The sequence below is a fragment of the Eurosta solidaginis genome, chromosome 4 (assembly GCF_040869045.1).
Source record: "Eurosta solidaginis isolate ZX-2024a chromosome 4, ASM4086904v1, whole genome shotgun sequence".
In the NCBI taxonomy this organism is placed as follows: domain Eukaryota; kingdom Metazoa; phylum Arthropoda; class Insecta; order Diptera; family Tephritidae; genus Eurosta; species Eurosta solidaginis.
The window spans coordinates 19,257,258-19,279,549 of record NC_090322.1 but is presented as its reverse complement, the minus strand read 5'-3'; the positions used below and the strand labels follow the sequence as shown (position 1 = coordinate 19,279,549).

Here is a 22,292-nt window from a genome sequence, read left to right as displayed (position 1 = left end):
CAGTAGCTCAGCAAACCACAACAAGTACCCGCTACAGCTCGACGGCTGCTCCCACTCATAACTACAATCTCCGTAGTAGAGTCGGTGGCAATGCCGAGTATCAGCTGTTTCAACAGGGGTGGACCATAATGAAAGGGGTGTTAGAGGCTTTGGTTCCACAAAACAATTGAAGAGATGGTTGGTGTCATGTGGGGAGACGTGACAAGCAGGGCATATGTTTTGTATATCGGGATTGCTTCTGGATAGGTAAGAGTTAAATCTGTTACAGTATCCAGATCGAAATTGAGCTAGAGTGACTCGCGTTTCCCTGGGGAGTGCGCGTCAACAACCAATTTTAAGTAGTCAAATAATTGCTAGTTTAGTTACAAAATTCAAATCCTCGCTTCCTTCTAGTATCAAAAAATAAACTCGCTTTTTTGATTGTCTTGATTAGATGTGTGATTTTTTTTTTCCAGATACAAAAACATACGGGGCAAGAACGAGCAATATCAACACCCGTGCGATATTTGTGGCAAGCATTTTAAAACAAAAGGGGCTTTCAAAATACATAAACGAATTCATAGCGGCGAAAAGCCCCATAAATGTGATTTTTGTGAAAAGCAGTAAGTTGACATAAAAAACGTCGGCCTAATATATTTCACCAAATTTTTTCTAACTTTATTTTCTGCCTGTATTAAATAGATTTGCTCAAGCTACGACCCTAAGCCAGCATATGCGTACTCATACCGGTGAAAAACCATATAAATGCAAATACTGCGACCGGTGCTTTACGACAACAGCTGTACTGAATACGCATTTACGTGCACATCATCTTGGTGATAATATATACAAATGTGAGTTTTGTCCCTTAGCTTTTCGTTTAGCTTCGGAGTTACGGTTACACTCAACTTCTCATAAAAAGGAAGGCCCAGAGATGCATGAGCGAAATATGGCAGCTTTAAGGAAAGAAGAGGCTAAATCGAAAGTTAATGGGTAAAACGGCATTCATAAACTCCGTAGACTTTGATCTTATATTAAGGTTAATTTCTCCGTAAATCGCAGAATCCAGGGCCGGTATCGTGTTATACGATCCGTGATCGAAAACAATTTTTACATCGCAATATCTCTTAAATGGTGAATCGGATTCTGGAAATATGCTAAATATCGGCTACGTGTACTAATTACAATTCATTCTAATTTTTACGAATAGTTTGACAAAATCATATTTATTGTTTGAGTTAAAACGTTTTTCGATACGTGATCGTATTACACGATACGGACCCAGATCATAAGAAAACGGGCAACAAATTTTTAGTTTCCCCTTGTAGGCATGGCTTGAAGTAATTTTATTTAAAAATATCAATTTTGATGCCTCATAGTCTAGATCTGTCTACCTAAGAAGGACATATTATACATTTTTGAGCAAAACAGCGACCGAAACAACATTAACGCTAAAGCCCAGAGAAAGCTTGTCGAGTTGCTTTGAGGGTTAACACAAGATTGTCACAGCTGACCTCAACTTGCCCACATCATCAGCACAGAAATGGTTCTCTAGTGAGGTGATTGATTTAAGGACCTCTCTAAATAAATGAACGATACTGTGCGTTTCAGCAAACAAACACACGCAAGTGGATAAATTGTACAAGCAAACTTACCGAAATATTCCCTTAATCCGTTCCTTATAACCTCTCCTTCAGATCTGTCATTTAAATTATTGTGCGAGCTAAATAGGGGTGAAATGACACCGAAAGGCTTCCTACAGATCAATACACCACGAACGGCGTAATGAGAGCGATTTGGGTTCAACCACAGGTCATTATTGTAGTAAGGGAGCAGGAATAGGGTGAGTCGATGTTTTTCACCTGTCTGATGGCTCATAGTCTAGATCTGTCTACCTAAGAAGGACATTACATTTTTGAGCAAAACAGCGACCGAAACAACATTAACGCCAAAGCCCAGAGAAAGCTTGCCGAAATATTTCATTAATCCGTTCCTTATAACCTCTCCTTCCGGTCTGTCATTTAAATTATTGTGACTTTGGGGGCTGCGCCTGGCATCTCGCTGCATATCCACAAGCCAATTTTCTAGGACAGGGTCCTTCTCGTCCATCAAAAATTGTGTAAAGGGCATGCTGCAGAAATTATGACATTTGCATTTTTGATATGATTATCAATACCTTTTCCAATTCTTCTCAATCTAAAATATAAAGAAATTTGCATTAGGACTGAAAGGGATTTCCGTTTTTATTATATATATTCACCTGGCTTTGTAATGGCCGAAAGCATTTTCAACAACTCGTCGACACTTGGATAACCTATAATTAAACAATTTCTGTTCAGCCAAGTTTTCTATGTTGTACGGGTATGACTTCATGACATATTGCGAGAGATGGAACGCGGAGTCGCTTATAATATGCACTGGTATTTTTGTGCGCCCATGATACTAGCTCATTTCATCGAGAAGTGGACATTCCTGCAGCTCCCGCTTGAGAGACGACCGCTCAAATATACTCGAGTCATTACATCTTCCCGGGCTACCACAGTGGATGTACATGAATCGGTATTTTCCGTCCACCAAAGCCAAAAGCACTCCGGAATACCAACCCTTATAATTGTAGTAGTCGACAGCTTTTTCTTTTTTGGGGTGTATCTCTATGTGGCAACCATCTGTATTAGATAACGAATTGTGGTTAAACTGTTTTCCATGTTGTTATTAATTTGCTTACCTTTGGGTCCAATACATTGTGGATACCCATTGCATTGAAGTCTGCTACGCTTTGCTCTATCCCAGTCCTTGTGAGGGGGAAACTTTTGAAATATTCACGCGCCATGCACGCCCGGACTTCATTGCAAAACTCAATTAAAATTTTGCAAACAGTAGCTTTGCCTACTCCAAACAAATTTGCAATCGATCCATATTCACTGGAAGATCCCAGTGCATATAAAGCAATTGCAACACGCTTCTCTAAAGGAATCACATTCCTATAATTTTTGTCCTTCTTCATTTCATTTGAAGGCGATTGCATAACTTGTCGAAGCTGGATCGTGTCATTCTAAAGTTTTCCTTAAAAAACTTTGGGCCGTTCTTCTGGCAATCCACCTCCCAAAAGGTACTTGAATGTTCCATACACTTTGCGAGCGTATTTCAATTTCGGTTAAACATGCAGCTATAGTCAATAACATTTTATTATAAAGAACTTTTCGTTTTAAATAGTTCATTGTCACTTCGCTATCTATTATTTTAAAAAATAATGACACAATCATCATGATAAATTGAATTTTATACGTTTGAACACAATTTACCTCAAACACGCAGTGGAAATAGTTGACAACTATTTCAAACCCAAAACTGGCAAACACGGTGTTTGAGTTTGGTGGAAACAGCATATAAGACTCCAGCTATTAGGAGTGATACAGCTGTCAGATATAGAAGCAGCAAGTGGCTTAAGTCCTAGAAAGCTTCTAGTATTTGCCAAGGCGACGGAGTTATTTTATAACATAGGTCTTGGTTTTTGATAGGGTTTTCCAGTTTGGTCGATAAAACAGACTTCTGGTAACACTACGGACTCAATCAGTCTATGTGAGGTCCTCATGGACCGGCCAGTTCAACCTAACCTAACCTAGGTTACTACAATTTTACTGGGAAACAAACAAAAGAAAGCTCTAGATATTTTGTTATAATGTGATATTAACACTTCCATGCAAAGCAAAAAAATATCTAAATTCTGCCACTTAGTAAATTAACAAGTCCAAATCAGAAGGGACTTTGCGCAGTGTAAATGTGTTCAAAATATAAAAGAGTAAATTAAAGATCAAATCTCAATATGACTGGACCATAAAGCGAACTGATATTTTTAAATATATTTCAATTATATTTTGAAAGTTATTTTTTAGGAAATATTAAGTAGGCGACTTTGTTGTTGTTGTTGTTGTTGTTGTTGTAGCAGTGCTTCGCCCCACCTAACAGACGCGACCGATCACAAACTGTCATCAATATCCTCTAACGGGAGTCCAAGGAAACTTGCTGTTTCAACAGGGGTGGACCATAGGGAAAGGGGTGTTAGAGGCGTTGGTTCCACATTACAATTAAAGAGATGGTTGGTGTCATGTGGGGACACATTGCAAGCGGGGCATACATTTTGTATGTCGGGGTTGATTCTGGATATGTAAGAGTTTAACCTGTTACAGTATCCAGAACGAAGTTGAGCCAGAGTGACACGCGTTTCCCTGGGGAGTATGCGTTCCTCTTCCGCAAGTTTTGGATACTTTACTTTGAGTACTGGGTTCACCGGGCAATTCCCGGCATAAAGGTCCGACGCCTGTATGTGGAGTACACCAAGGACTTGCTTGTGTTTTTTCGCTTCATACGGCTGTGTTCTCAGATGCCGTATTTCCTCAAAATGCTTACGGAGATGACTCCTTAAGCCCCTAGGCGGTGCTGGCTCGTCAATCAGATGTCTGTTGGGATGCCCAGGTTTCTGGGTATTCAACAGGAACTGTTTGGTCAGCATCTCGTTTCTTTCCCTGATGGGGAGTATTCTCGCCTCATTATGTAGATGGTGTTCTGGGGACATAAGAAGACAGCCCGTTGCAATTCTGAGAGCAGTATTTTGGCAGGCCTGTAGCTTCTTCCAGTGGGTAATTTTTAGGCTTGGCGACCATATGGGTGACGCGTAGCACGTAATCGGCTGGCTAATTGCTTTGTATGTAGTCATGAGCGTTTCTTTATCTTTTCCCCAGGTACTGCCAGCAAGGGATTTGAGGATTTTGTTACGGCTCTGAATTCTCGGAACAATTGCGGCTGCGTGCTCACCAAAATGTAGATCCTGATCAAACGTCACACCCAAGATTTTGGGGTGTAGGACAGTCGGTAGCGTAGAGCCATCGACGTGGATGTTCAAAATGGTCGACATTTGGGACGTCCATGTTGTAAATAAGGTCGCGGAAGATTTAGTCGGTGATAATGCCAGGTTTCGCGAGGCGAAAAAACTGGAGAGATCAGGGAGGTAGCCGTTTATTTTATTGCATAGCTCATCGATCTGTGGGCCTGGGCCTGTGGCCATTACTGTGCAGTCATCGGCGTAGGAAACGATTGTGACTCCTTCCGGTGGTGAAGGTAGTTTAGATATGTAGAAATTAAACAAAAGTGGGGATAGGACACCACCCTGTGGCACCCCTTGTTTAATTCTCCTTGGCTTTGATGTTTCGTTTCTAAATAGCACCGATGCCTGCCGACCACCCAGATAATTTGCGGTCCACCTTTTAAGACATGGGGGAAGGGTAGACCCTTCCAGGTCTTGCAGTAACGAGCCGTGGTTGACCGTATCAAAAGCTTTTGATAGGTCTAGCGCTACGAGTACTGTTCTATGGTGGGGGTTTTGATTTAAACCGCAATTTATACCGCAGTAGGCGACTTTATTCTTTCACAGTGAACTTTATAGATATGTTCTATGTATATGTTTTTTAAATTAATATGTTCTTTAAAAATGCTAAAAAGTTTTAAGACCCTGCTCAAGTTAAACCTTACTCGGCTTTTAAGTAGCCGCTTCCCAAGGCAGCCGGTTCTATGTACCGGAGCGACTCGGGAGTTTTCCTGACCAAGGACTGTCATTTCAGTGTAACCCCATTTAATTTGTTGCGTCCCTCCCACAAATTGTCATCCTCTCAGCAGCTTCTTGCAGCGGGACTGCGCCATACTCTCTTGCTCCGGGAAGGTATCGAACCCAATCCGGGTCCGTCTCCTGACCCCGGTCCTGAGAAATGGTTTTGCTGCGTCTGCCGGAAAATAATGGTTTTAGGACGGTCATACTCTTGTGAGTGTGTCACGTGTATGGGATGGTTGCATCGGACAGGTTGTTGTGGGCTAGATCCCAAAACCCGACGTCCTCGTAACTTTTATAAATCTTTTGTGGCCCTTGCTGTTCACGCCCAAGGGCGTCCCGCAGTCTACGCCTTAGCGCCCCTAACTACCTTCCAGTAGCTCAGCAAGCCACAACAAGTACCCGCTGCAGCTCGACGGCTGCTCCCACTCATAACTACAATCTCCGTAGTAGAGTCGGTGGCAATGCCGAGCATCAGCTGTTTCAACAGGGGTGGACCATAATGAAAGGGGTGTTAGAGGTTTTGGTTCCACAAAACAATTGAAGAGATGGTTGGTGTCATGTGGGGAGACGTGACAAGCAGGGCATATGTTTTGTATATCGGGATTGCTTCTGGATAGGTAAGAGTTTAATCTGTTACAGTATCCAGATCGAAATTGAGCTAGAGTGACTCGCGTTTCCCTGGGGAGTGCGCGTCAACAACCAATTTTAAGTAGTCAAATAATTGTTAGTTTAGTTACAAAATTCAAATCCTCGCTTCCTTCTAATATCAAAAAATAAACTCGCTTTTTTGATTGTCTTGATTAGATGTGTGATTTTTTTTTTTCCAGATACAAAAACATACGGGGCAAGAACGAGCAATATCAACACCCGTGCGATATTTGTGGCAAGCATTTTAAAACAAAAGGGGCTTTCAAAATACATAAACGAATTCATAGCGGCGAAAAGCCCCATAAATGTGATTTTTGTGAAAAGCAGTAAGTTGACATAAAAAACGTCGGCCTAATATATTTCACCAAATTTTTTCTAACTTTATTTTCTGCCTGTATTAAATAGATTTGCTCAAGCTACGACCCTAAGCCAGCATATGCGTACTCATACCGGTGAAAAACCTTATAAATGCAAATACTGCGACCGGTGCTTTACGACAACAGCTGTACTGAATACGCATTTACGTGCACATCATCTTGGTGATAATATATACAAATGTGAGTTTTGTCCCTTAGCTTTTCGTTTAGCTTCGGAGTTACGGTTACACTCAACTTCTCATAAAAAGGAAGGCCCAGAGATGCATGAGCGAAATATGGCAGCTTTAAGGAAAGAAGAGGCTAAATCGAAAGTTAATGGGTAAAACGGCATTCATAAACTCCGTAGACTTTGATCTTATATTAAGGTTAATTTCTCCGTAAATCGCAGAATCCAGGACCGGTATCGTGTTATACGATCCGTGATCGAAAACAATTTTTACATCGCAATATCTCTTAAATAGTGAATCGGATTCTGGAAATATGCTAAATATCGGCTACGTGTACTAATTACAATTCATTCTAATTTTTACGAATAGTTTGACAAAATCATATTTATTGTTTGAGTTAAATCGTTTTTCGATACGTGATCGTATTACACGATACGGACCCAGATCATAAGAAAACGGGCAACAAATTTTTAGTTTCCCTTTGTAGGCATGGCTTGAAGTAATTTTATTTAAAAATATCAATTTTGCTTTTTTTTTACCATTTTCTTCACAAAATTTCGTTAAAGATGGGGTTTTCGTGCATTGTGATCTGGATTCTGCGCTTAACTAAAAAATTCCAAAAATAATTATTGTCCTATTGGTATTTTTATTTAAAGTGGGTAACTCTTTATACTGACAAACTTTAGGTAAACCTAGCGAAATATGCGATATCATTTTCACTACTCTCCAAGTCAAGCTTTAAATCTTGAGATTTATTTAATCTCAATTTTAACCTACAATGTATCCACTAAGTTTATTTGACGGATAATTTTTTTATATTGGAAAAATTATAAAGAAGAAGCACTGGATTTTATTTTTTAAGTTTGTAGCCCCAAAATAATTAAAATATTTTGGAAAAAATACATTTAGGCAATTCACAAGGTCGTCTTCGTCGAACGTGCTATGATTTAAAAACCCTCATGAATGCTTTGCTGTTGCTTCTCATATAAAAGTTGGATTTAAAAATACAATTCAGCAGCCTATGTACGAGTACATATATCACATGTGCTAAGTTCTAAGTAAAGAAAGCCATCAGTTCAGCTTCGACACTATTCATTCCGGCCGATGGAATACCTGAAATCAAACCACACTTCCCGGCTGAAGCTTCAAACCTGGAAAGAGAACGTGACCTATCGAGATAACCCGACCCCAGAGACCTTCACACTAGAAATCTAAACTTGGATATTATGCTGCTGGTAAAGACCCCGACTACTTAAAAAAAGTTACAGTTTTTATCTTAACAAAATTTGCAATATATACATGATACGTAATAATACTACAAGTTCTGATCCCCTTCTATTTAGTTAATCTCTCCACAAAACTTTTGGTGCGATAAAAAAAATACTTAATTGGTTTCACCTCAGAGGAGATTTGGGACGAGCTTCTTTTCCAATTGGCGTCGTGCTATTTTTAATTTTCCTTACAAATTGTGGGACGAGACCTTCATATTTTATGTCGACTCCGAACGGCATCTGCAATTCAGATGAACTTTTAACGAGAGGCTTTACATGGCAGAAATACTCTCGGATTGCTTGGGAAAGAACCACCGAGGGCGACCCCGTTTAGAAATTTTTTTTTAAGTAAAATCATTTTTTATATTTTTAAATGCCATAAGTCGGGCGGGATGTCGGTGACCAAGAACTGCCAACCCCCTAATCCAGGGTGTTATGCGGACCGTGCCTATTGGACGAATTGCAGGCAGGGAATAAATTCGGCTGTATTCGAACGGAGCCTTCCCGATACCGTGCCACCTCGGGAAGTATTGATGGCCTTACCACAGTAAAGGGCGCTACTGTGGCGGACGTATAAGATGATAGCGTACGACAACATCGCGAGTTTGCGGTGGCTGGACTAAGTGGTTTCAAACCGCCAAAGGCAAGGCACGAACGCCCGGTTTCAGGTGGTGGATAAAGCGCAAATCCCCACGGTACTAAAACTTAAGGTATGGATACCAGGCGTGATGAAGTCGGAGGATACACTGCGACTTCTGCAGAATCAGAATCTGAACATACCGACACAGTATTGGAAGGTCCTTACTGTATCTCGGCCTACGAGGGAAGGTCAGTTATACAGCTTGACAAAATGGCCTGGGGTACAGGCAAAATTTATATGCGACTCGGGAAAAGAACTCCCGACGATAGCAATCCTAATACGCTAGAAGTAGGCGAAGTCGAAAAGAACCTCAAAAGCATAGGAGAAAAAGGGCAGGTGGAGGTAGCCGACGTCATACGAAGGTGTTAGAAGAGGACCAACAGCCAAATGGTGCTGCGAGTCTCGCAGATGAACACCCGGCACAGCATTTACGACCCGAGAAAAGAAGTCCCGAGCATACCAATCGCACTTTGCAAGAAGAGACAGGGAGAGGCTGTAGGGATCCCCGAAAACTCTAAACCATAGGCCAAGGGGAGGATGAAGACGTCACGGCAAAGGCGCTGGAGGGGGACGAACAGCCCAATGGTGCTGCGAGTTTTACAGATAAACTTCCAACACAGTAAAGTGGCGTCGAGCGAACTACTAACCCTTGAGGAGGGTTCGTTTGACGTGACGCTGATCCAGGAGCCGTGGCTCTCATCGGGACGAAAAGCTTGTGGACTCAGCGCGCAGGGATTTAGCATTTACTAGGCGCAAACGGAAGGACGGGTACGAGTTGTAGTCATGCTAAGAAAACAGCTGCATTCATATATGCTGCCTAATTACACCACTGAGGACCTCGTAGTGGTGGCCGTTGAGCAAAAGAATAAGCAGGCATTTATCCTGGCATCCTACTACATTTACCATGCTGCGGAGGTTCCACCGATGGAGTGCAAGAGGCTAGTACAGGACGAAGGGTGGTTGGTGTTGTTGCTGTTGTTGTAGCGGTAAGGTTACTCTCCGAAGGCTTTGGGGGGTGTTATCGATTTGATGGCCCTTTGTCGGATACAGATCCGGTACGCTCCGGTAACATCACCATTAAGGTGCTAGCCCGACCATCTCGGGAACGATTTATATGGTCACATTAAACCTTCAGGCCATCCCTCCCTCCCCACCCCCAAGTTCCATGAGGAGCTTGGGGTCGCCACCGCCTCATCTTTTAGTGAAACAGGATTCGCCACGGATAGGTGAGGTTGACAATTGAGTTTGGAGAAACTATATATTGCGCTGGCAACCTGAAAGGATTGCGCTACACAGCCCCTTGAATCTGGTATTTTAGTCGCCTCTTACGACAGGCATACCTACCGCGGGTATATTCTGAACCCCTAACCCGCTGGGGGAAGGGCAGTTGGTCATAGGCGCGGATGCAAATGCGCACAAAAATGCGCGTGGAGGAGGAGATGCGTATGAGTGAGGTGAATCTCCTTCATCCTGCAAACCAATTTCCAGATAGCCAACAGCGGAAGTGTCCCTACATACATTGGTCCAACATCCAGCAATGTTCTTGATATTACATTGAGCTCCGACCGTGACATATCAAGGAATGATTGGATGGATCTTGGTAGACCACCCTTATCCGGCCATGCGTATATCAGCTTCAGCATCCCACTAAAGAGGGTAGAGAAGGGAGGAACCTTTAGAAACCCTAGGTCAACAAAGTGGACGAAATTCCAGAAACAGGTAGCAAAAAAATTGGGATAACCCAAAGAGGTTTTCAATCTGGAGGAACTAGAGGAGTCCCACGAATTCCCAACAAGGACGCTTATTACTGCGTATAACATATCATGTCCTCTAAGAAGATTCAGAGAAAAGCAAAGCCGCCATGGCAGAGCAATGGGCTGAGCCTTCTAATAAGACAGATAAAAGAAATGTTTAAGCCAGCAAAGACCGCGGAAAGCGAAGCGTGTCGGGACAAGTACATGGATCTACAAGCGTGAAATTGCCAGGGCGAAGAGAATGTCATGGAAAAGTTTCTGTCCGGACATAGAGTGCTCCAGCGAGACAACACGTTTGAAAAAAGTCCTAGCGAGGGAAACATAGTCCAGGGACTAATAAGGAAAGAGAACGGGGAATGGTCACGTAAAAATGAGGAGTCCCTTGAGGTGATTTTCGATACACATTTCCCATCGGGAGATGATTTAGAACAGCCAGCAGACAGCACTCGCACTTCGATCACGGAGCGGGGCTTGGTGACCGATACTAAGATCGAATGGGCGGTGAAGACGTTTTCTAAGTTTAAATCGCCGGGCCCAGATGGCATATTCCCGGCCATGGTACAAGTTTCAAGTAGAGCTGTTGTGGAATGGCTTAAAATAATATTCGATGGGTGCATAAGACTGAATCATGTACCACACTCTTGGAGAACTGCTCGTGTAGCTTTCCTACCAAAGGCGGGGAAGATCGGTCACGTGTATCCCAAAGACTATAGACCCGTAAGCTTACCATCATTTCCGCTAAAAGCCTTTCAGAGGCTGATAGATGTGTACATAAAGTCCAACGTGGACGAAAAGCAGCTCTCCACAACACAACATGCGTACACCAAAGGCAAGTCGGTAGACACCGCATTACATAGGGTGGCAATAAGCATGGAGAAAGCCCTGGAATATAAGGAATATTCTCTAGCAGTCTTCTTGCTATCACCTCTGCTGTGGACGCTGGTCATCAACCAACTGCTCAGGCGATTTGATGAGGGACCCGTAAAACTTACGGCTTACGCGGATGACGTTGCAATCGTCGTAAGAGGAAAGTGTCTTCCAACGATTAGCTTTTTGGTGGATCGGGCGCTTCGGGATATTCATACCAGGGCATCAAATGTCGGGTTGAAAGTCAACGCGGATAAGACGGACATGGTCTTGTTTACAAAGAGGTACAAGGTCTCAAATTGGACAAGGCCTAAGCTAGGAGAGTGACCTTACAGGAGACACCTTGCACAAAATATCTAGGAATCATCCTAGACAGTAAGCCGTCAAGGAAGCTCAACGTGGAGGAGAGGGTCAAGAAGGTCTCAACGGCACTATATGCATGTAAAAGAATACTGGGGTGTACGTGGGGCCTATCGCCCTCTCTTTCTCATTGGGTTTTTACAGCGATTGTAAGCCCTATTCTATACTATGGAGTTCTTGTTTGGTGGAAAGCCACACAAAAAACAACATACCTCAAAAAATTAGAGGGGGTATGCAGACTATCGATGCTTAGCATTACGGGAGCCCTGAAAACAACCCCGACGGCTGCACTGTATGCCATTCTGCACATTCCACCTGTAGACCTGGTAGCAAAGAACAAAGCGTTAACGTCCGCAACCAGGCTCGGTGCTTCGGGCAGCTTGAGCGCCGACCATATGGCCGTAGTAGTATAGCGTCATCAATTACAGGACGAAAAGACTACCTGATTCCCTATCTGCGCTTTGAGGGAGATCTTAAAGCTACAATAGAGGTGGATGGTTGCCACAAGTTTGCTCAAAGGCTTCCAGAGTAGTGGAAGGAGTATATTTTTGGGTGTAAGACAGTCGGTAGCGTAATGCCATTAACGTGGATGTTCAACATGGTCACCATTTGGCGTGTCCATGTTGTTAATAAGGTCGCTGATAATGTCAGGTTTCGCGTGTCGAAGAAACTGGATAGATCAGGGAGATAGTTGTTTATTTTATTACAAAGCTCATCGATGTGTGGGCCTCGGCCTGTGGCCATTATTGTGCGGTCATCGGCGCAGGAAACGATAGTGACTGTAGGGTCTATATTACCTACATATTAATATTTCAAATAATTCAATAAAACTATTTATAGAATTAATAGTTTATTTTAATTAAGTAATCTATAGTGACTCCTTATGGTGGTGAAGGTAGGGGTACCGCTTGTTTAATTCTTCTTGGTTTGGATGTTATTTTCCTGAATTGCACCGATGCTTGCCGACCAGACAGATAATTTGCGGTCCACCTTTTGAGACTTGGGGGAAGGGAGGACCCTTTCAGGTCTTGCAGTAACGTGCCGTGGTTGACCGTATCAAAAGCTTTTAACAGGTCTAACGCAATGAGTACTGTCCTATGGTGGGGTTTTGATTTAATCCACAATTTATTTGTGTGTTAATGGCGTTTAGCGCGGTGGTAGTGCTATGTAATTTTGGAAAGCCATGCTGAGGATTGGCGAGACGCAAATTTGCAGTGAAATAGGGAAGCAGAATGGCTTCAAGTGTATTGGCTACTTATTGAGGGTTGCCGGGGTTATTGTTGTAGCAGTGCTTTGCCCCATCCAATGGGCGCGACCGATCACAAATTGTCATCAATATCCTCTAACGCGAGTCCAAGGAAACTTGCTGTTTCAACAGGGTGGACCATACTGAGAGGGGTGTTAGAGGCGTTGGTTCCACATTACAATTAAAGAGATGGTTGGTGTCATGTGGAGACACATTGCAAGCAGGCCATACATTTTGTATGTCGGGATTGATTCTGGATAGGTAAGAGTTTAACTTGTTAAAGTATCCGGATCGAAATTGAGTTAGAGTGACTCGCGTTTTGGGTACTGTTCTTTGAGTACTGGATTCACCGGGCAATTCCTGGCATAAAGGTCCGACGCCTGTTTGTGGAGTTCACTGAGGACCTGCTTGTGTTTTTTGGCTTCATACGGCTGAGTTGTCAGGTGCCGTATTTCCTCATAATGCCCCTGGGCGATGTTGGCTCATCAATCAGATGCATATTGGGATGCCCAGGTTTCTGGGTATTCAACAGGAACTGTTTGGTTAGCATCTCATTTCTCTCCCTGATGGGGAGTATTTTTGCCTCTTTATGTAGATGGTATTCTGGGGACATAAGAAGACAGCCAGTGGCGGTTCTGAGAGCAGTATTTTGGCAGGCCTGTAGCTTCTTCCAGAAAGTAGTTTTTAGGCTTGGCGATCATATAGGGGACGCGTAGCATGAAATCGGCTGGCCAATTGCTTTTTAAGTGGTAATGAGCGTTTCTTTATCTTTTCTCCAAGTACTGCCAGCAAGAGATTTGAGGATTTTATTACGGCTTCGGATTTTCGGTACAATTGCGGCTGCATTCTGACCAAAATGTAGATCCTGATCAAACGTCACACCCAAGATTTTGTGGTGTAGCACAGTCTGTAGCGTAGTGGCATCGACGTGGATGTTCAAAATGGTCGACATTTGGAATAACCGGGGTCTTACTATCTTATAAGGTCATGTTCTCTCGCTAGAGTTGTGAACTCCGCCGGAAAATGTTGCCGAATTTCAGGGATTCTTCCGGCAGGAATAAAACGAGCTGAAGCGGATTCAATGACCTTGCGAAAGGAACGCTCCCCTTGACGGGCATCATCGGAGCATAGCGATTGTCAGTATAAGATTTCTAATCATCCCAATTTCCTTACTTAAATGGATGGAAAATGCGTTTTTCGGTGGTGATGAAGTCGGCAGATCGCTCGAGCGAAAGGAGCATGGGTAGGTGGTCAAATGCCAAGGTTGCCAGTTGACGCCAGTTGACGCAGGCTACTAGACCTGCGCTCGTGATAGACACATCTGGCGAACTGTGACAGCTTCCTACCATACGAGGGGTATGCAATGTGGAACCAACGCCTCTAACATCGCTGTCACTCTTGTCCACGCCTGTTGTAACTGCAAGTTTCCTTGGACTCTCGTTAGAGAATATTGATGACAATTTGTGAGTGGTCGCGTCTATTGGATGGGGCGAAGCACTGCTCCAACAACAACAGAATATTTAAGTTGGAATATTTATTCGTTTTGTTGGTTGCAACAATTTTGTGTACTGCTTTGTTAGTTAATAAAATAAAATAGAACAATAAACTAAAATAAGATAGACCGTGGAGTTTAATGTATGTTCATCTTATACATTAGCAATATTTTTTTTATTCAATGGCTGGGCTGCGGGATTAAAAATACAACTCGAAATCGAATCTCAGCACGGGGAGGATCATTGTTTACTATATAGTTTGGCAGCTTAAATTGAGGATATGTTACGAATAGAGTGGAAGACAGTCGAATGGAGTGGAATGAAGAACCAGGACGAGCAGAGTTGCATTGCATCAATATACCTTCAATTTATGTTTCAATATCACAGATAAATGTAGAAAGAATAACTAAATACTTGAATATAAGCAAATATTTTCTCTTAATTACTGCAAATAAGTTGTCCTAAATGCTGTATATTCCAAAATTATCACAGTTTATGGCTGTTTAAAAATTTAACTTTCATTTTCTGAAAGATTTTCGTAATATGGCCATTAGTGATGTTTGTGGGTGTGCTAATTTTGAGCGATCAGCTGTTAGTGCGCTGCTTGTTAAGATTTACAATGGGGAGAATCAAATTTCTAATCATGATGAAATTTTTGGCGGTTTAGGAATAGGTCTAATGACAGCTGGTATATTTAGTTCTTTTGAGCTTTTCTGTCATAATAAAGCATAATAATTTAATAAAATAACTAAAGTTCACTAAAATTCACAAATGTATAAAATAAAATAAAAATAGTATGTTTTAACTAGCGAGATAGACTCATTTGCTTTATACAATTCGTTTTATTTTTTTTCTAACATCAATAGCTAAAGCAAATTGAAATAAAGTAAAATAAAATTAAAAAAATAAAAATAATGGAAAAAAAGGAAAGGATAAGAAATGAGTGGCAAAGAAATTGAAAGAAATGAAAAGTCGGAAAGAAAACGGAAGCAATCGAAAGTAAAGGAAACGAAAGGAAGGAAAATTAAGAAAGAAAAGAAAAGAAAATATTAAGAAGAGACGAGAAGGGATAAGAAAAAAATAAAAGAAAATGAAGAAGGGAAAGGAAACTTTAGGCAATTTTACAAAGCGTCGTGTTCAAAACATAATTGAAAATAAACGATACGTCCAAAAACTAACATTTTCTTTGCTCTGCAAAAACTTTTATCAACAATATTTTTCTAAGAAAATAATTTTAATTCCAATAACAAGAGGCTCAATCTGACTTATAAAATATATTTATTTGAGCTTAACCCACACAACTTATTTGAATACACAAAACGATTTTTCATCACTCTCTGCTGTACTTCATATGTATTTTTAGCAATTCACAATATAGCTGTCAAAACGTTTTTTTTTTTTGCTCTTGAAAAACTGTGTTTTTGTTGAGACAGGGTTTGGATAAAAGCCGAAGATGTTCTTTAGGTTTTTTTGCAGAACGGAAAGCTAAGTTTTTAACTCAGACTTAACCTAACATAAGGGGTTAAAGTCATACATTTTTGAAATTAGCTCTGACCTAAAAAAAATCGCCATTCTGCAAGTTGGTCTAAAAATGCTAAAAAGTTTTAAGACCGTGTTTAAATTTAAACATGCTCGACTTTGTAGTAGCCAAAAAACTTTTATTTTAGTTACAAAACTCAAATCCTCGTTTCCTTTTAATATCAAAAAATAAACTTGATTACCTGTGTTTTTTTAGATACAAAAACATACGTGACAAGAACTACCAATACCAATGCGATGTTTGTGGCAAACATTTTGAAAGAAGATCGGACTTAAATAGACATAAACGAAGTCATAGCGGCGAAAAGCCCCATACATGTGATATTTGTGAAATGCGGTAAGTTATTATAAAAATCCTCATCGTAATATATTTCACCTTTATTTTCTGCCTGTATGAAATAGATTTATACAAGCTCAGAACCTAAGCCATCATATGCGTACTCATACCGGTGAAAAGCCATGTAAATGCAAATACTGCGACCGGTGCTTTACGACAAAAAAATTACTGAATGGGCATTTACGTGTACATCTGGGTGATAATATTCACAGATGTGAATCTTGTCCCTTAGCTTTTCGTTTGGCTTCGGAGCTACGGTTACACTCACCTACGCATAAAGACGAAGATCCAGAGACGCGTGAGCAAAATATGACAGCTTTAAGGGAAGAAGAGGCTAAATTGAAAGTAAATAGGTAAAATGGCATTCATAAACTCCCTAGACTGTGATCTTATATTAAGGTTAATTACTCCGCGCGGAATCTAGGCCCGGTATCGTGTTATACGACCCGTTTTGGAAAACAATTTTTTACATCGCAATATCTCTTAAATTGTGGATCGGATTAAGGAAATATCATTAGCTTAATTTGAAAATGTGCTAAGTCACTTTTTACGAATTTTACAGGAGACGAAAAAAAATGAATAATTTTTGAAATAACCTTTTTTTCAAAACTGTGAATGAGGATGCCTCAGTTGCAATACTTTTGAGTGTAGAAGCTTTGAAAAAGATAAATAAAAATCATGTATGCTAATCCAGCAGCTATTTTATGACTTAGCACAATTTCCGCACTCAAAACAAATTTTTTCTCCTGACAGCACTTTTTACTCAATATGTTACCCCATCACTCCTCCTCTTTAATGATTGAAATCAGACCTGTTAAATTTGAATTAGCATTAGTAATAATTTAATTAGATGCCTATTTTAATGGCCAATGATTATTTCAATTGTTTTCCGAAAAAAGCAATTATTAATTGATTACCATTAGAAAAAAAAAAAAAAAATCAAGATTTTTTCCGATTATTGAAAACTGAAAAATAATCAAAAGTAATCGAAATTATTACTTTTGATTATTGTTGATTTTTTCGATTATTTTTTTTTTTTTTTTATTATTTTTTTTTTTTTATTTTTTTTATTATTTTTGATTATTTTTCCGCTTTGTTGAAAGAAAAATTCCCGTTTGTTGTATGCACGGGATAATTTCTACATACAAGTACATTTTAGGATGCAATAGTAAATCGTAAGCGCTTATCGAGGCGAATATATTAATGCAACATATAGGGCGAATGGTATATGAGCGTTGATCTAAACATATTCTCCGGTAAGTGTACACACATGTGCATATTTTACTACACTCATATAAAATAATGTGGGATCGAAAACGGTGGCTTTTCTAATTGCCCAGAGAATATGTAAACAAATGTTGGATTAATAGGTTGGCGTCCAAAAGCTTTCATTTAGCAAAGATCCATTATGGTTTCATCCTTAAGTCTAGCCAATTTTGTTATATCCAAAATAAATATATCCACTATTTTGGATTACGTAATGGCTATGCACTGATTATTTTGTACATACAAGTACATTGGTGGATGTAACGGTATATCGTGAGCGCATATCTAGGCATATAGGTACATACATACCCACCTACAAATTATCGTGTCCATAGACAGGGCCGTAGAGAGAAAATCCGGGCCCGTGACTAAACAATTTACGGGCCCCCTATAAAAAGTCCGCTAATACATTTGATTAACTTGAATTAATGACGTCTCACTCATGAATCATTATTGATGAATTACATCATTGTGAATTCATACAAGTGGCGAATGTTTGATAAAAACGTTCACAATAGTAAACAGCCTCGATCACCTGTTCAATCGCTGTTCGATTACTTAAATCATTTGCTCAATAGTGTTTTTCAAACATTTTTGTAGACGACCGGTATATTGCATTATTTACATATTTTAAATTGTTTGCATAGCTGGCTGCTCAAATTTAATCTATTAACTTGATTTTAGAAATGAATATTAATATTAGTCTGATTTTCTGTATACACATTTAAAAGATAAGCTGATTTGAAACACAAATGTACAGTTCATGGCACTTAAATTTAATAACGGCGAGCAAAAAACAAACCGTTCTTCCATTCTCTGGCCATTCGCGACAGCCGTTCTCCCTGTCAGCTATTATTTGACAGGTAGGTATGGCAATGGAGGAATAGAAAGATTTTTCACTTGTATGAATTCAAATGGATTACATCAAAACCAATTTTTGCCACATCAACTAAATGATTTTTGGACTAAGAGCTGACAATAAAATTAACACAGGATATTTACTATTTATACTATTTTATTGTAACGTAGAAATAAAATTCTCTTTTAACAGGCACATATTGTTTCAAATAATCTTTTCTAGTTATTTGGCAACATTACATACATTTCTGATAAATTTAATGATTGTAAATTTTAATTATTCAATATAGAAAGTTCGGATATCAAAGAGTGGCTTTATTTGCTTTTTTCGCTGCAAAATTTTTATAATGATATCAAAACTTAATTGTCTTGCCAAAACGGATTCAACACAAAGCGTGGCAAGTCCTGAAACTCGCTCTTGAGATGAACACGATCTATAAAAGTTTTTGATTCTCGAAAGGACGCTGAAGGAACGTTCTGCACTAGCTACTGTGACGGGTATAGTGCAAAAGATACGTAAAGCAACACAAATATTGGCGAAAATCGTATACAGATTTTGAACATATGTAGATGGCATTTAGCAATTCCAATGGTGACAGACCTTTATCAAAATTTGCTTCATAAATGTGTTTCAAGTGAATTATTTCGTATTCCAAGCTTTGAGAAATGTCCGACTTGTATTTTTCGACAAATTTTGCTGCGCTCGCCCGAACCGTAGTTTCATCCATGTCTTCAAATTGCCACAAAAAGGAAAACGTCTCGCTGAAATTTCTCATAGCTGCAAATCGTTCAGTAATGCTAGTGAGTACCGAATCAACGATCACCAGGAATGTATTGTTTTTAAAATCAGACTCTGAATCTCCGTAATCATCTCATTTAAATTATCTTCAGAACGTCTTTTGGGTTTTCTCTTTCGAATGTCCGGAAACTTTGGCGAGATGTTCAATTGAATAGCAACTGTTTTGCATTCGTTTAAAATTGTTTCCCATTGGTTCCTGATCAACTTCAAATCAGCTAGTAAGGCATCTAGATGTCGGACCTCAACATCTATGGTGGCCTATCTGGCTTGGAGGACCACGTTTCTTTCATTAATGGTAGTCAGTGATGTACTTGAGAATGCCGGTAACGTCGCCGTATGCTTGCCTAGTAAAATTTGGCCTTTAGTTGAAAGACTATGAAGAGAGCTCCGTACATTTTTTTTTAGGATGTCCAATCGTTGTGCAGTGCTGCTGAAAATAGTAAGACATTTTTGTGCAACTCCGAAGAAAGTAATTTCAGCTGTACAACATTCTGCAGCATCAACAAAACATAAATTGAGACTGTTGGTTGCACAAGGCGAGTAATCAGCATTCGAGTTTTTGTCGAGATTGCGACGTAGTGCTCCTAATACGGTTAGGGAATTTAACATCTACTCTGATAGTCAAGCGGCTATCAAGGCCTTGAGCTCAACTACAATGCGATCGGGGGTGGTCTGGGAGTGCCTAAGTCAGCTCAGCAAACGGCGGACACCACGTCGTGCAGGGTAGCAAGATCTTTCTGACCAAAAGTGGATGGCAGGAAGTCTGCTGAAATAATTGGGTTCACTAAGGCTCAGCTTTCAATGGTCGTTGGGGGTTTGACAGGGCACTGTCCCATGGGTATCCTTGCGGTTCGTCAATATACTGGAAATTCCATCCTGCTGCAGCTGCATGGAGGATGATGAGGTGGAATCACCAAATCACTTTATGCTTGATTGCCCAGCTTTTGCTAGAACAAGGCGAAAGTACTTCGGTCGCAACTCACTTGCATCTCCCGAAGATTTATCCAAAGTTGAGATCGGTATCATTCGGAGCTTTATCGTTGCTACCCAACGATTCTCTAAGTAGCTAGATCTAAGTCACCATTATTTTTGGTGTATGTGGTATCACAACGGACCTTCGTCTTGTCCAGGTGAGCTTTCCTTATCAGGGCAGCTACCACCTAACCTAACCTAACGTAGTGCTCCGTTGTAAGCTCCTTTCATATTGGCGCCGGGTACGACTTGTGCACGACAATCTTCAGTCATGTATGGCAAATTAGATCAGCGATTTTCTGACCAGTTTTTTTTGTTACAATTCACGAAAGCCAAAAACCGTTTTTGAATTGTAAAATATGATGCTTTCGAATTGAAGTGGAGTTAGCGTAAAATGAACGTAGTCAACGTGACTAGCATCAGGCATAGCATCAACGATAATAGCAAAATACTTGGCTTTCTTGCCTTGATCTAATATAGTTTCCCTCACGTGCTTTGCACAAATTTCTATAAACTCGTTCTGAATGTCTGGGGAAAGATAGTGAACTTGTAAACGTTTGTGCTGCTGCTGTGAAATCCTAACTTTCTCCAAATGATCTCTAAGTATCGGATCATATTGGCTTATGAGATCTTGGATGTCCAAAAAATGTCGTTTCGTTCACCAAGATATATACTTTCGCCTTGGAAAGCTAGACCTCTTTCACCCAAAAATAAAATAGTGTCAATAATTCTATATAAAATTTCTTTCCACTTTTGAGTTTCAGTGATAAGCTGGACATTGATAAGTGTATCAATTGTAGCCTCCTTTTGAATTCTATTTTGTAAAGATCGCCATTCAATATAACATTTAATGTGATCTCGAGTATTTACGTGTGATGGCAGTTTATAGTATAGCTTCTTCCATACCTGGAATTTCGAATATCCGCAGAACAAATTTTAGGTCGATTTAAATTATTGGTGCTTAATAGACGACATGGTAGGCAATAAAAAGCATTGCTGCTGTCACTCCACACTAACCAGTCACGCTCTACTTTCTCTCTATTTGGCAAGATTCTGTTTAACAACGAGGTAGGAAATGCCTCGTCATGACAATCACGTGGAAAAATTACAGGACACTTTTGATGACTTCGACGAATTATTTCGTTGACTTCTTAGTTAACCTGTCCAAATCAAAAGTCCTTGTTTTTAGGAAGGGTGGCAGGCTCCCCTCTGACTGTAGGTGGTTTTCTGGAAATGCTACGGTCGAAAATGTGAACGAGTATAAATATCTGGGTATAATGCTAAATTACAAACTCTCTTTCACTAAACACTTAGACACAAAGTTTGGCGAGGCAAAAGCCGCAATAACGCTACATGGTTGGGTTATTTAAATAACCCTCGAATCTGTATTTCGAAAAAAATCAAAATCTTTGATGCTGCCGCAGGTGTGGGGTGGGGACCATCATGAACAGGTAGAAAAACTCTTACGTTTCTTCATAAAGAAGCTTATTTAGCGAGAGAACCAGACCTTATAAGACAGCTCGATCCCGGCTACCCCCAAATAAGGGATATAAACCAACGCATCAGATTGGATGAACACAAGCGGGCGAAATAGGAGGAGCATGTGGTTGTAACCTCTCTGCCGGTGTGGGTTTGGTCCACCGTAAGGTCCCTATCGAATCCGTCAAAGTACAACGACAAAATTTCCTTCGCCTTTGGCGATAAGGTGCTGTAGGATACGAAAAAATGCGCGAGTGCTTTTTGCCGGCAATATATAATGCATTCTACGGTTGACAAGGTTAGCCGGCGGACCAACAGATGCGCACATAAACATAAATTCAGCGCGCCTGCAATTACCATCACCGCCAAAGAGGTTGAGGATGCCACCGGTCATGCTAAACCATCTAAAGCAGTGGTCCCAGACGGCATAGCCCTGCCAATGCTTAAAAGCCTAGGTAAAGACGGTTTAAAATTCCCCCAGCGGGTTAGGGGGTTAGAATATACCCGCGGTAGGTAAGCCTGTCGTAAGAGGCGACTAAAATACCAGATTCAAGGGGTTGTGTAGCGCAACCCTTTCGGGTTGCGAGCGCAATATATAGCTTCTCCAAACCCAATTGTCAACCTCACCTATCCGTGGC

General features: G+C 40.6%; 2 protein-coding genes and 1 pseudogene across 2 annotated transcripts in view; 1 reads left to right on the top strand and 2 right to left on the bottom strand.

Annotated features, from left to right (window-relative positions):
• Positions 1-22,292, top strand: part of LOC137248420 (zinc finger protein 729-like) — a 417,415-nt gene that overhangs the window by 363,759 nt on the left and 31,364 nt on the right. Inside the window, exons 15-20 of the mRNA XM_067779358.1 lie at positions 456-602; positions 682-972; positions 6,409-6,555; positions 6,635-6,925; positions 16,140-16,280; positions 16,346-16,633. Of these exons, the coding sequence (XP_067635459.1) occupies positions 456-602; positions 682-972; positions 6,409-6,555; positions 6,635-6,925; positions 16,140-16,280; positions 16,346-16,633 (1,305 nt within the window). The remainder of the gene's footprint in view (positions 1-455; positions 603-681; positions 973-6,408; positions 6,556-6,634; positions 6,926-16,139; positions 16,281-16,345; positions 16,634-22,292) is intronic.
• LOC137247545 (uncharacterized) lies at positions 2,422-3,105 on the bottom strand (annotated as a pseudogene).
• Positions 3,927-5,041, bottom strand: LOC137249208 (uncharacterized). Its single transcript, XM_067780514.1, has one exon. It carries the CDS (start codon positions 5,039-5,041, stop codon positions 3,956-3,958), a length of 1,086 nt encoding a protein of 361 aa, XP_067636615.1. The 3' UTR covers positions 3,927-3,955.